The 14,657-nt window shown below is 45.9% G+C and overlaps 1 protein-coding gene across 1 annotated transcript in view; it reads right to left on the bottom strand.

Annotated features, from left to right (window-relative positions):
- Positions 1–13,394, bottom strand: part of LOC119454622 (uncharacterized) — a 270,464-nt gene extending 257,070 nt beyond the window's left edge. Inside the window, exon 1 of the mRNA XM_049666911.1 lies at positions 13,011–13,394. Within this exon, the coding sequence (XP_049522868.1) occupies positions 13,011–13,122 (112 nt within the window). The 5' untranslated portion in view covers positions 13,123–13,394. The remainder of the gene's footprint in view (positions 1–13,010) is intronic.
- Positions 13,395–14,657: the final 1,263 nt, after the last annotated feature.

Here is a 14,657-nt window from a genome sequence, read left to right as displayed (position 1 = left end):
GACGCTACATGTCTGTAGGTTGTAGTTAATTTGTAGTTCGCAATTTTTCTGACGGATTTTACTTTGAAAAATTCAAGTTTTGGTCAGTATTATCTTGCGCCACGTGGAGGGCCTGGATGGTAAATTTCTCCGCCACGGACGCCGATACCTACACGGACGCCGGATATTCTGCGCATGCGTTAACGCTGTCGCGTTAAAGTGCCAAAGACGATTATCACAATGTTGTGCTGTAAAATTTTCTCAATTAGCGCCCATCAAAGTTTTGGCGTCATTTCTCGCCTAAGAAGGTGCACTTACTTACTCTATGTATAAATTACAACTTCTTAATTGATAAGCGCGCAATATCTCAATTATTTAACTCTTTCCTTTTCTCTTCGGTATTTACAAACGAAAAGGATGAAGCGTCGGACCGCAATAAATTTGATACAACAGATCCTACGCGCGACGATTCAATAACTGAAAAAGGTTCCTTTGCACTTTTGCTTAACATTAACGCTAAGAAACTTAAAAAATCAATTCAGTTCCGGAGTTTCACGCGTCGAAGGTTCGATATGGTTTTGAGGCACGCCATAGTGGGGACTCCCAATTAATTTTGCCCACCTCGGGTGCACAAATTCACGCAACAAGGACGTTTCTGCATCTTGGCCCCATTTACATGCGGCAGCGCGGAACAATCCTCAGCGTTCACAGACACCGGCGCGCCTCGCCTCTCGTCTCGGAGGCCACGCACGGACCTATGGCGCCGCCACTGCACGGCGCAACCTGTCCAGAAAGAAGCGCAAGAGACGCCGTCTGACGCGGTCACACGCACCGGCGCACCACACATTTCGGAGAAAACGCTTCGCGGTGGTGCCACTACATGGTCCCTAGTGTTCTGAGGAAAGCGCTCAAGAAAAGCCTCCGCTGTAGCACACGCTGCATACAAAAGCTCGTTTTGATCATGTCAATAAGTGTGTCGCTATATTAATTCAATGCTAAACTCGTTACCATCGACAGTAACTGTGACATGAGATCTGCTAATTTTTTTCAATGACATCTTTTCTAGACTATCCTTAAAAGTAGGCTTATTTGTAGACGACTGCAAACGGTACCACGAAGTCCGTAGCCTCAAGAACCAAGATCTGTCGTAGACGTCACTTGAAAATGTGAAGTCATGGTGCGCCATTTGGCAGGTGAAACTTGATGGAAAAAAGACCGAAGCAAGGACGATAAGGCGCAAATATAGAAACACAATACCTATACTCCATTAATGGTCACGATTTATACATAGTGTACAAATATAAATACCTGGGATTATTAACGACTCCAAATGGATTCCAAATGGAACGAAGACGTTTAGAACATTAAAAAAAAGGCAATGCCCAAGTTCGGAGGAAATTGTACAACCTTGTTCGGCCGATTTTAGAATATGAGCCTGCTGTTTGGATTCATTAATAGACAGATTACTATTTAAAAAATAAAGCGTCGAAAGAAAGGCAGTAAGGTTTATAATACTCACAGTACATACGCTTATTCAAATACACGTCTAAAACATGCCCAACTTGAACTTTTGCAAGTACGACAGAAACAAGGACTAAGCTGTAGGTGCTATACCACGACGAAAATGCCATGCAAAAAAGCAACTACTTTGAACCGCTTCAGCGTTCTACCCGACTCAACCGCACTAAAGAGCAAAAAAAGAATACTCTTGCAAAACGGATGAATTTACTCATCCTTCCTTTCCTCTTACCGTCAGCCAAAGGAATTAGCTACCCACAAACGCGCAGCCGTACAATCGTTCGTTCCAAAAGTGACAAAATCTTAGCTTTTGTCAGTGGAAGCTTTGCTTTTTTTTTTCTTTTTGTGTACTCAGAACACACGTACGCGCTGTTTTCCACTGATACCCCATCCAAGGCACTTTAAGCGTCATCCGAGTTGTCGGTGATGTGTGTGCAGCATTCCACATTTCTCGTTTGTTTTCGATGGCCCCTAGTACGTCTCTCACGCGCATGTGTCACGTGTCCATTTTGTGTTCGCTTCTTGACAGTGGCTCCTTGTAGGTTCCTCTTGAATGCAATGTATTACCTGCCTAAGGTTCCTGTTGATACTTACAGCAAGTCGAGCGCAACCAAAATATATTCTAATCGTTTTTCTGCCAACTTCGACACTTTTGCTGTTCACGGTTTAACGGGTACAGCATTGGGCCACTGTGTTGTGGAAAGTGGGTTCGAAACTAAGCGTAAGACAAACACTCGGTTCGTCATCGAGCCACTCTTCAATGAACGAAGCGAACATTACAAACTTCTCCACTGCATCGAACCCGCGTCATGCAAATTGAGACACCCTTGTCCGAGTAAAAATTCAAACACGCGCCAAGCAAGGACTTCGCGGTGGTGCCGCTAGATGACGCAGCATGTTCAGACAGTAATTGTGCTCAATGCGCGGCTGACACATTACGCTTCTCTGCGGCAGCAATACGGTGCATCGCTACACTGATTTAATGCCATTCACAGTTTCGGAGCTTTGATACCTCTTTATCATCCACAATTACAATACAAAAAAAGTGAAAAAGCAGGCATCCTACACAAATCTGTCGCTTTCAACGCCCTTGTTTCAATGTGAAGAGAGAGCAATAAAAGCAAAGAAAAGACGGCGAAGTTAATTAGAGGATATGTCTCCTTTTGTGCCCTGTAATGGAGAAGGAGAAAATGGTTATGAGAGAATGAAAACAAAGAGGAAAAAAGGGAAACGAAGAAAGGAATTTCCCGCCTTGTCGTACATGAGCACTGCATCCTACCGCCAGCACTATGCGTGTACAAAACGAAGGCCCCGAAAGGAAGACCTTCAGATGCGCGAATGCACACATGGTTAACTACAAAAGTTGGAATTTGCAAGTGACTGAAGGTGACGTGCTCTCTCTGAAAGACGAGCTCGATCGGGAATCCCACTGCACTCGCGGGCGCGTGTAAACCACGGACCGTGGAGTGTGCACGTATCCCAAAGAATATCCGACGGCGACTTACATCGCATCGACTGGTTTGTTGCAATCTTGCGTTACATGGCGCATGCCTCACGCGAGTTCTCCCAATCAGAGCTCACCACTTGTTGTCCCCCCCAAATTTCCCCACTATACATGCGCGTCTGTGCATTCTGCGACCATCTAAATGGGGCCGCCGAAAATTGAACTCGTGACCTCGTGCTGAGCAGCATGACGTTTCTGAGCTGCAGTAATGGCTGTTACTTTTGACCGAATGCATGGTGGAAAGGCAGGGATTGCTTTCAAACTAGAAAAAAAAATAATTCATGCAAGCCCTGTGCACTCTTGAGCATGGTTATTACTCGGAGTCATTTCTTTAAAACCTTTCCGAAAGGTGTTTCTGGCGCCGAAGTCGATGGAAACACTTCATAAACTGTTCGATGTTTTTAAAGCTACAGTTTTCTTTGGTTCTTCTCCCCCACTTTGTGGAGGAAAGTATAGGGGGAAGTATGCGAATAGAACTGTCTGTGTGGGCGCTGTCACACAGTTTTAGACGATAGCTTAGAGTAGCATTTTCAAATGTGTGTTTCTTTATCATTGAAATGGTCTCAAAATTGGAAAGTGAATTTTTCGACCATTTCACCATTGAATTGAGACCAATTCACACAGTGAATTTTGAGATTAAAATTCACAAAATGAATTCACAAAGTGAATTTTAAGGGACTCGTGAGACAATCGCACCCCTTCTCTGCCAGTGTCATTGTTTGAGCAAGCAAAGAGCAGCCTACTCAGCTAAGCTAGACGAGCTGGACAAGCGCCCACTCAACGGAAGCAAAATTCTTGGACGCTGCCAACCACGGACATCAGCGCGAGCTGCTATAAAGGCATTGCTGCGTTTCTAAAGAGACACCGGATTGTGCTACAAATTGTGACTGTGCACCGTGCGGCGTTTCATAACTGAGTGGACATTGACATTGTTTACGACTGCAATGCGAAGGCTCCAGATTTATAACAAATGCAGCTGCACACCACAGTTTACCAGTGGAATTTTATATAAGAGCCGGTCTGGAAGTACACTTCAAGAAACGCGTAGGCAATTTAAAAAATATATAAATGTGTGTGCAGGAAAGGAGGCTATTTTCATTAAGAAGGGCAAGGTACGTTGTTAACCAGGAAGCATCAAGCTTTCATGGCAGGCAATTCCGATGAATAGTGCTTGATATTGATACTGTGCGATATGTTCTTTTTCATTTTTTTGTAGGGGAAGGTTGCTTCCTTAGGTGTGAATATTCTAGGTAGATCTAAATAGAGTTTCAGTTTTGGGAAAGCGCCCATGGCCTTGTCATTGCACTGAGTTTTCTTTGTTGCCATAACTTCAACAAATAGTGTGGTTTGCCTCATAATTCTTTATTACTGGCATTACGGCTACATTCAATGGCCGAAATAACTTTGCGTATAAGTTATATAGCAAAGAATCTGCTGGCTCTGATGCAATTACAGATTCCTTTTGTTCAGTTGTTACAAACGGACTTCATGTTACAAAGAAACTGCATATTTTGCAGAAAAATATCTTTGAGCTCAGCCATTGGTCACTCAACCTAGAAATAACAATCGCGATAAACACAGTTGTGCAATTGGAGGTGCAATTTCTTTAAAACCTTATCCATGATGATTGCTTAAAAACCGCCATACTCAAGTACATAATTATTTTTCTGGGAGGGAATAATTGTCATCCACCTGAACTGTAGCATAAAGCTTCAAAGGAAACCCATACGGGTTTCTGAGAAAGTCTCGCAGTTCAAGAAAAATTCGTCCTGGTCTGGGATTCTAACCCGGGACCAACGCTTTTCCGGGGCGGTTGCCCTACTATCTGAGCTTACCCGTGTAGGTTTCATTTGTAGCTTCGTGGATGGCAATATTTCGTATAGTTTCCTCTATCTTGCGGGCTTCCGCAGAACTTAGATGTCAAATTATTTTTCTCGAATCTCATCATCAGCAGCAGCCTATTCATGTCCACTGCAGGACGAAGGCCCTGTGATCTCCACTTACCCCTTTCTTGCGCTAAATGATTCCAACTTGCCAAATTTCCTAACTTCATCACCCCGCCTGCCGTCCTCTGCCGTCCTCGACTGCGCTTCCCTTCTCTTGGTATCCATTCTGTGACTCTAATGGTGCACAGGTTATCCATCCTACGCATTACATGACCTGCCCAACTCCAGTTCTTCCGCTTAATGTCAACTAGAATATCGTCTATCCCCGTTTGTTCTCTGATCCACACCGCTCTCTTCCTGTCTCAACGTTAGGCCTACCATTTTCCGTTCCATCGCTCCTTGTGCGGTTCTTAACTTGTTCTCGAGCTTCATCGTTAACTTCCAAGTTTCTCCCCATATGTTAGCACCGGTAGAATGCAATGATTGTACACTTTTCTTTTCAATGTAGAATCTTTTAAATACTTTTGAAGATTGCAAGAACTCAGTTTCGTGTGTTGGCGCAGTGAACTGCTTTTGTTCTTCATACATTATGAGTAGTAATCACAGTGACGTTCTTCAAATGGAATTTTAGAAAGCTTTCAATACCATCCTCCACTGTTATAGAAGTGTGCATTCTACTATGTGGCTGGTATGCTGACTATTCAGTTTATTTGGTATAATTTTCTCCGCATGCAACATAAGCATCGTAAAAATACCTCTACTTCATTTCTAGTGTAGCCCCATACGTCGAATATTTTTTTCTGATTTCTCTCGCAGTCATGCCAGGATGATTACGTTGCCTTATATTAGTATAAGTGCCCTGAAGAACCATTAACCACACTTTTATTCATCGGCAAATAGCAAAGCAGAATGTACTAGAAAAATGTAAATCTTAGGTACCATGTACCTACTGCGGTAGATTAGTGACTATTACGTTCGCTTTGCGCTGCTAAACTCGAGGTAACGAGTTCGATCTCAACTGTCGGCAATTCGAGGGGTGAAATGCAATCACCCTGGTATATTTAGACTAAGGTACACGCTAAATATCCACAGGTGCTCAAAATACTCCCGAGTCCACTACTCCGGCGCGCCTAATCTTCATATCGTAATTTCGACCCGTAAAACCTGAAACTACTGAAAGTTCTTTTTGTACATACCGCATCTTCACCCGCACTTTGCCTTATACCTTACCAGCCCTCAGACGAAAAAAAAAATCAATGTGATCTACTGATGCATACGCTACTTCTGCATGCCATTAGTGCTTCACTATGTCATATTGTTTGGTGTTTACGTTGGATGTAGAAGCCGCTCAAAAAAGGCAGCGCTTTTCCAACCATTTTCAGAGCCTGCTGCAAAATGGCGATTCTCACCATGTTTAGTGTACATTCGCTATAACTGCACTTTCCACACGTAACGACAAGGAATCACTAAATCTTCTGCACAGCATAATTAAAACGTTTCGCCTCTGTAGCATGCCCCCACGTGCTTAACTTTCTCGAAAATATGACCTGTACGGCGTTTTCAGGCGCATTAGCTCCCTGCTGATTACTCATGTCCAAAAACACAAGGCTCCATTTTCGAGCGTGGGCGACCCTGGAAACATCTGATCATTTACGCGAGCGCCACTATAAACAATATGCGGTTTTCTGATTGATTACGGTTGATAATTGCTCTTGGTTCGATTCGGCTATAGTGTCATTTGTTAGTTAGGCCAGCGTTTATTGTTTGTGTGGATACGCACGAAGTCTCGAGGTTGTCATTATACTTCGTAACGGAGCTGCGATTCTCTTTTTGCTCAAGTGTAGTACCTAATTAGGCCGTCTACGACAAGGAAGTCTAGCACGGCTGTGGACGACACGAAGAACGCTGACAGGAAGACACAGCAGCGTAGGTTTAGCCAGGCGCACCAGGAACAGCGTCGAGCCCGAGCCCCACTTCAGTAGCGCTGGCGATCCGGCTGCGGAGCTCTACACGACGCACTTCTTCCTTACATCTTCCCCCCTCGCTGAAGATGGAGCCGCACAGGAGGCCTAAGGCGTCGTGAGGACGGAGGGCTCGTGATACGGCTTGAGCCGATCGACGTAGACAGTTTCGCGGCCTCGGCGACGCAGACTTGTAGAGGGCGTCAGAGGTTCGATGACGTAGTTCACCGGAGAAGTTTGCTGTAGAACCCGGTAGGGTCCATGGTATCGGGATACAAACTTGGAGGAGACACCTGGTGTCGAAGTAGGAGGCACCCACAACCAAACCAGAGCGTCAGGCGAAAACTGGGTGTGGGGGCTCCCGTCGTCATGACGAAATTTCCGTAGCGCGTGTTCTTGCGTTGTAAGGGAACGAGCTAGTTGCCGACATTCTTCTGCATACCGGGCGCCTTCCCAAACCGGTGTACCCTCTGACAAGTCGGGACGGTAAGGAAGAATAGTGTCAATGGGAAATGACGGTTCTCGGCCATATAGAAGAAAGAAGGGAGAACAGCCCGTCGTTGCCTGGGGAGCCGTAGTGTAGGCGTATGTGACATAGGGAAGGATGAGGTCCCAGTTGGTGTGGTTGGAGGCGACATACATCGAAAGCATGTCGCCAAGATTTCGGTTAAAGCGTTCTGTCAATCCATTTGTTTTCGGGTGATATGCGGTGGTACAGCGAAAAATAATGCGGTATTCAGTTAGAAGTTCTTGAAGGACATCGGCGAGAAAGACGAGGCCTCGGTCGCTCAGTAGTTCGGGGGGAGCGCCGTGACGTAGAACGAAGCGTTGAAGCAGGAAGGAGGCAACGTGACGAGCCGTCGCGGCGGGTAGAGCGGCCATTTTGCATACCTCGTGAGGTGGTCTATAGCTACAATGACCCAGCGATTGCCAGCAGCCGTGTATGGTAGAGGCCCGTATAGGTCTATTCCAACCCGGTCAAAGGGTCGTGAAGGGCACGGCAAAGGTTGCATTGGTCCAGAAGAGCGGCAAGGATCAGGCTTGCGGCGTTGACATTCTGTGCAAGAGCGAATGTACTTTTGCACAAATGTGTATATACCGCGCCAATAAAACCTATGACGTAGTCTGGTGTAGGTCTTGAAGAGACCAGTGTGTGCACACTGAGGGTCGGCGTGGAAAGCGGCGGATACATCAGTGCGGAGCTGCCGGGGTATTACAAGCAGCCATTTGCGGCCATTGGAACTGTAATTACGGCGATAGACGATGTCCAATAATAAAATGAAGCTTAAAATTAAATTTGGCTGTTATATTTCCCAATTTTATTATATTACTGATTTATAATTTTGTCACAAGTATTAGTACATTATGATCAGACGCCACATATTTGTGCAATGGGAACCACGTGCACACAGTAAATGTTACAAAATAAGATATTTGTGTGATAGTGCCTGTTAAAGATATTTAGAGCAAAAATTCGGGGTGTAGCACATCGCCAGAAAGGCCCAAGGTACAGGTGTCCCAAGGTGCAGGTGATTCAGGAAATTCAACAAAAAATATATATTCAATTCTCAACAGGTGGGAAACTTTAAAAAAAAGTCACTGCACTTCTCCTGTCGAAAAAATGGGGTTCATCGAAATTTGTTGTGTGTGTACCGGACCTTCTACTTTTCCTTCCCTTTCGTACTACTTTTCCTTCCCTTTCTTACTACTTTTCCTTCCCTTTCGTTCTTCTTGTCCTTCAATTTCCTTCAATTTTTCCTTCCCTTTCTCGCAACTTTTCCTTCAGTTGCGTTGTACGATTCTCTGCTCGCCGCTGTTGTCGCTTGCGTTCTATGTCTCGAGTTTGCTCGGCGGCCTGGTTAGCAGCATTCGCCCGCCTTTGCCGCTTGCGATTCTTCGAAATTAAATTGCTTGAAAATTAATCGGTCCGTCACGTAAGACAATGAATGGTTTATACCCCCTTAAGCGATGACTGATACCCCTGTAAACATGACCTCCCTATTACGACGATAGAAGAGAGAGAGAATTAACTTTATTAAAGGTCCTGAAGGGGCCTGGGCACCCCTTACGGGGGCCGGCCCGGTGGTTCCGGTCATGTGAGGACTGGGAGTGGGAGCTCGCCAGCCACCTGTTGGGCCTTCTGGACGGCCTGGTGTTGAAGGGCCATGTCGGGGCTCCTGAGGTGGTTGATCCAGTCGTCCTCGGTGGCAGCAGACCCGAAGCAAGCGTTTAGCGCGGGACACTGCCACAGCATGTGATCTAAGTCGCACTTTGGATTTTGGCACTTGGGGCATTCTGGCCTTATATCTGGGAGGTATTTGCTGCATATATAGGGGTTGGGGTAACTGTGCATTTGCAGCAATCTAAGCGTTAATTGTTGTGCTTTATTTAGTGTTGGGTGAGGTGAGGGGAATTGCCTTCTCGATAACATATAGTGCGAGCAAATCTCGTGATAGGAGAGGAGTGGCTCCCGGTGCGTGTTGGGTCTCCCGGCCGGTGAGCCGGCCCGGCGATAGAAGAGAAGTGAAATTCTACGCTGGAATGGTGAGCGGCAACGCAGCCAGCCGTGGAAGAAGACGACGAATGCGGGAGCAGTGGCACGAGCGAGTGCCGAGCACGAACACGAACGCATCCCGAGGGGCACTAATGAGCCAGCTGCCATTCTCAGAGTCAGCATGACGCACAAGTTAGCCACTAATTACCAGGCTTGAATGTTCGGCGATAGTTTAGTGGTTAGTGTCTTGGGGTTCCATGAGCATGCGTCCAGAAATGGTTTTACCCTTGTATCACGTTCAAACAGTTGACGTTACTTGTTCGTGCTTATTAATTTTGTTTTCATTTCAATAAACATCTGAGTTGGAAGATCAGCGCCTGTGCCGTAACCTTTTTAGCTCTTGTCCGTGTTACACCTTCATCAAAGATTAAGGTGTACCTGATGATTTACGCTAAAAATAAACTAAACTACGGCGTCACGCTGTCAAGAAGAACGGAGATCGTCAGTTTAGGACAGCTCTAAATGATCGAATTGCCCTTAGCATTAATCAGCTATAACACTGAAGACTATAAGTTTTACGTTGTCATCATGTCCGCCACTTAGAAGAGCCGTCCCAAAAAGCGACAAGGTTGAATGAAACGTGTTGCTTGCTCGCTGAGCAGATTACAGGATCTTTAGGTAATAGGTTTTCATAATACGAGACATCATTGTTTAGCATGGTATTTCACTGTGTAGATTATATCGGAGCACAATATGCACGAAGGTACGAGAACCAGGTTTCTCTTGTGGTGGATTGCTGTATATGCAGAGACTGTTAAAAGTTACATACATTTTTAATGTGACTGGTAGCGCGGAGGAGGGGGAGGGCAAGATTATAATCATTTTCAATATAGCTGTCACGAGTAGAAGGTCCCCTTGCAGCAACAAAGGAGCCTGCATTTCACCTGGAGATCAGGTACCGGTATTGCAATCACAAGCAAAGTAGGAATCTCATTGTTCTTTCTCGTTAGACAATATTATAAAGTTAAACGAGCTACTCGTTTTTAATTCAGCACAAATGACTGCAGGCGCCTTGTAAGGACTCAAAATATCAAAGAAACAGCTTACCTGATAATGTGATAAGAACGAAAAAAACGTATTCTCTGCGTTTGATGACAACATATTTTATGATTAAATCCAGGTAGTGAAGGAATGAAAAAAAATGTTTGCAGTTATATTATCTTGAAACTAATTCTATAAGCTATGACGATTGTACAAAGCAGCAGGAAGATTGCGACGGGTGTGAAAACATTCACCTGTGCCGAGCGTTCAGCGGCTCAGAACCGCACAGAAATCCACGTGGTGGCTCTCACCATGCTAGTCACGCGCAAGCCTTTGTACTATCGTGAGCGTGCCTTCACCGCGAAATGAGTGGTTCAGGAGTCTGCCAGGAAAGCCTGGTTGGAAGTTTTAGAGCGGGAGCTCGGCCCGCTGTCAGCTATGATTGAAGTAAAGAGTCGTTCCGCATTACAACAAGCACATCAATTAAAATTTTATTGCTGCAGTATGATACATCATGAAAAACAAAACAGTGGAATTGTACGCACCGTCTTTCAGCTAAGTTGTGCCAAGCTTTAAAAAAGTACATGTGTGAGCGACCAGAGTGCAAGCAAATTAGTATTGTTCACTGCCATCCTGAGAAATTCAAAGTATATTGTTAAGCTTAGCTTAGACCAATAATTAACAATAATCATTTACACAAAATCTAACGTATTCTGTTAGACGTATTCGGCAGCCTTCTCGATATGGAAAAAAACTGACGTATGCAGCTACGATCGTTGATTCGATGGTGAGAGGTGGCACAGAACGCAGAGAATAGAATACAACTGTAAACCATATAGCGAGTCTTCATGGTAAAATAACATAAGAAAATGCCATGTTTCTCTTCAGTAATCATTGATTTAAGGTGGCAACACTTTCTAAGCAATTCGAGGAACGAAAGTAATTTGGATGTTATCGTAACTAAGCGAAATTAAATAACGCATCGCTATTACTAGCCTTGTATTAGGCGCATTTCGAGCTCGCGAGCTTTAGCCTTTGACAGGTAATGTATCTTTTGGCAAAACAGTTGAAGAAATTATTTTTATTTTTTATAATATTGGAAGTAAAAAGTAGCTTTTATTGAGTAGCTTTTTATGTGGTCAGAGTAGCTATAGCGTTGGACACGCTTTAAAATAGGCTAACTGACTAAGTAGCAGAGCAGTATTTAGCAACTGATGCTCTGCTTGTTGAGTCATTTTGCTGTACTTTATTAAGTGATGTTATGGACACAATTACAAAAACAGAGTTCACATTAACCTGCAGATTAGACTAGAGAGTACCTCTGGTTAGAGACTGAACAGGTTTCAGCCAGTATACGGCAACCAAACATCACCCTGCAGCGCTACTTTGTTTGCACCAATTATTTCGGGATGGCCGAAAGTTGGTTTGAGATGGTCCCAGAAAAGGGCGCCCATCAATGTCACATACCGCTGTAAATGTAAAACGCACGGCGCAGTTACTGCCTGAAGAGTGTCGTGTTACTGTGCGCACAATGTCAGTAAATCTTAAGTTGAACAGGGACGTGTATCACCAGATGTTCGGCAATGACTTAGGGAAACGTAACCTCAATGTGAAAAGTCCCTCACGCACTGAGAGTTGAGCAGAAAGAAAGTAGACGTACAATTGCTGCTGGTCCCACATTTGTTTCAATGCCTCTTTGCCGGAAATTAAGGTTGGTGCTGCTATCATACGGCTAATCAGTTCTGCGGAAGCCCGCCAGGTGGAGGAAGGTTCATGCAAGGTAAGATTTTTATCACCTTCAAGCGAAGCAATGAAATGCCTAGTGGCGATGTCCCGGTTCAACTCCATCGAAAAGTAGTGCCACAAGCATAAGAAACAAAGACTATTTTGATCTGCGACTTTAATCAGCCTGAACGACAGACAATAAATCAAAGTTTCCACTTTGCTACTCTAAAACGTATGCGCCAAACAATGTGGTGGCACCAATTTCTGTTCATCTGGGTTCTTGTCGTAACGCAATGCGATGCTCTACAATGCTGCTTTATTCAAAAAATAGCTGCCGAACAGTACAATCCTGCCCCGTCATCCCGCGTGTTCATCCGACTAATCACGGTATTTTTTTTCTGTCTCCCGGTGTGATATCTCTGCTGGTAGAAGATATGGCGCCAAACCAAACTGCTGTGAATAACACTTCGAAGAGCACCCGGATGACGTTTTCTCTGCTTGTGCCATGACCAACACAAATTGTGTGCGTAGAAAGCCGACGGCACCACTTTGACAAGCGCTAGAAATACTTCTTTCTTTTTGTAAGTTGAATACATCAGTTTTTTCCAAACTCAGTCTTGGAACTTTACTGACAAATGTTCAGCATGTGGTGCGACGTCGCCTCGCAATTACTCGCTAAAGCGCTCAGGACGACTGATCAGGTGCAGTTTACGCATTGAAAGCCATAGCAAGATGACAATGTCGAGTTGTATTTTACGTTTTAATTACTGTTCTGTAGGACATTAATGAGAAAATAAAAGCGCAAAAGATATCGACGGTTTATTTCCCAAAACATTTTCTGTTGCCAGCGTAACTTTCGCGACACGCACGTTGCAAACACTCGCCAGTTGGAGATAACTCACCATTACGGCCGCACGCGACGTGTGGAGTCCAGGGCAGGATGAGTGCGAGCAGCAAGTGGCACTCGATCAGAAGCCGAACACTGTTCCTCCTAGAGCGCCGGTGCTGCTCCATTTGGTTGGCTCCTCGATTTCACTCAACGAAAACGTCTCACGCTGAACCGCTCAGCTGCCCGGTCAGTGCACGACGGCACGTCGGTCAAGTTCACCACCTCCGAGCTCGCATTTCGAGATGACACGAACGGACGGCGGCGCAATCAGAGAACCTTCGTCACACAGATTTCCGTCAGGCTCAGCGTTAGCTGTGGAGACGCGCGTGGCGAGTTAACGCCGTATGGGGGGATGCGCGCTATGGCGGCGCTCCACAGAGGACAGAACGCGGCAGCGCTTCCACCGCGGCTCGCCGAACGACGCTTGACGAGAGATGGGAGTCTCCTCCAGTCGCCGTGGGGGAGCGCTACGGTAGCCTTTCCTTCATTATTGGGAGGGAAGGAAAAAAAGGGAGAGGGAGCACGTCGATCCCCAGCTGTCGTGCGGATCGCGGAAACGAGACAGCAGGGATGGGGAGACGCGCGTGCGCAGTTAAGCGCGGGGGCTGTCACGTGACCGCGCACGCGCTCTGAGAGCGCCATCATGTGGCAGGATTGTGAAGCGGAAAGGCATTCTCGCCTTTCCTTCTCGCTTGGCTCGTTTTGTTTTGCTCCGGCAGTCCATGCCGGCGGCCTGGCGATAGCTCGCTGGGTGGGGGGAGGGGGGTTGGTTCGTAGGAGAAAGGGGAGGCAGATCTCCCGCACTGGTTTCCCGCGATACGTGCGCGAGTGGGTTTATATCCGGGCCAGTGCCGGAGAAGCGCACTCTAGCCTGTTTTTTTTTTTTTTTTCTTTCCATCTGAAAAGGACATGCCGATTGGACTAGTCGTGCTGTCGCTCACGTTCAAATTGCACGGTGGAGGCTAAGGCTGGTGCTGTTTAATTTGATGCGACCAACAGCTGCGAGTACAATAACACCAAAGATAAACAGGTCAACGTTTTCCACGCACGAAAACAGGTGACACGGAAGCAAGAAGAAATATGTAGTTGAGACGAGCGCACAACTCGCGCTCACTGAGGGTCGCAGTGCTTCACTTTTCGTTTGCGCAAATACAAAAACGACGTCGGCAAATGAAACGACGGGTGCGTTCGCCGCTCCGCACGTTCGTTTACCAACTCGGCGTAAACTTCAGAATCGAGCACAGCCCAGGCGAAATTGAAGCTCGCAAGGCATGCCATACTTCTTCCTTTTTTCCCTCTATGGCCTTGGCTTCGCCGATTTGTTCGACGGAGTTGGCTGAAACTTTCGAAGCATTTCTACCGAATGGTTTTCGAAGGAGCCTTGTTTCGTTTCCCTCAAGATAAAGCGAAATCGCGCGCGTCTAATGGCTGACGAGAAATGGCTCCATTGAGGACGAAGCGGCAACGTTCGGAGGGAAACGCAAAATGCGGAGAGCAGAAAATGGGGAAGCGGCATTTTTTAGAGTGGACAATCGGTTCGGCTGCGACCGTGCTTACAGAAATTGGTTTCAATTTCCGTTGTCAGTCGTGGAGGTTGGATAGGATTGCTTCCAGGAGCTGTTGGTTCTAACGACAGAAAATGGACGATAAAACTTGCAAT

Source organism: Dermacentor silvarum, chromosome 5, assembly GCF_013339745.2.
Source record: "Dermacentor silvarum isolate Dsil-2018 chromosome 5, BIME_Dsil_1.4, whole genome shotgun sequence".
In the NCBI taxonomy this organism is placed as follows: domain Eukaryota; kingdom Metazoa; phylum Arthropoda; class Arachnida; order Ixodida; family Ixodidae; genus Dermacentor; species Dermacentor silvarum.
Note: the sequence above shows the minus strand (reverse complement) of the source record. Positions and strands in the feature narration are given on the sequence as shown.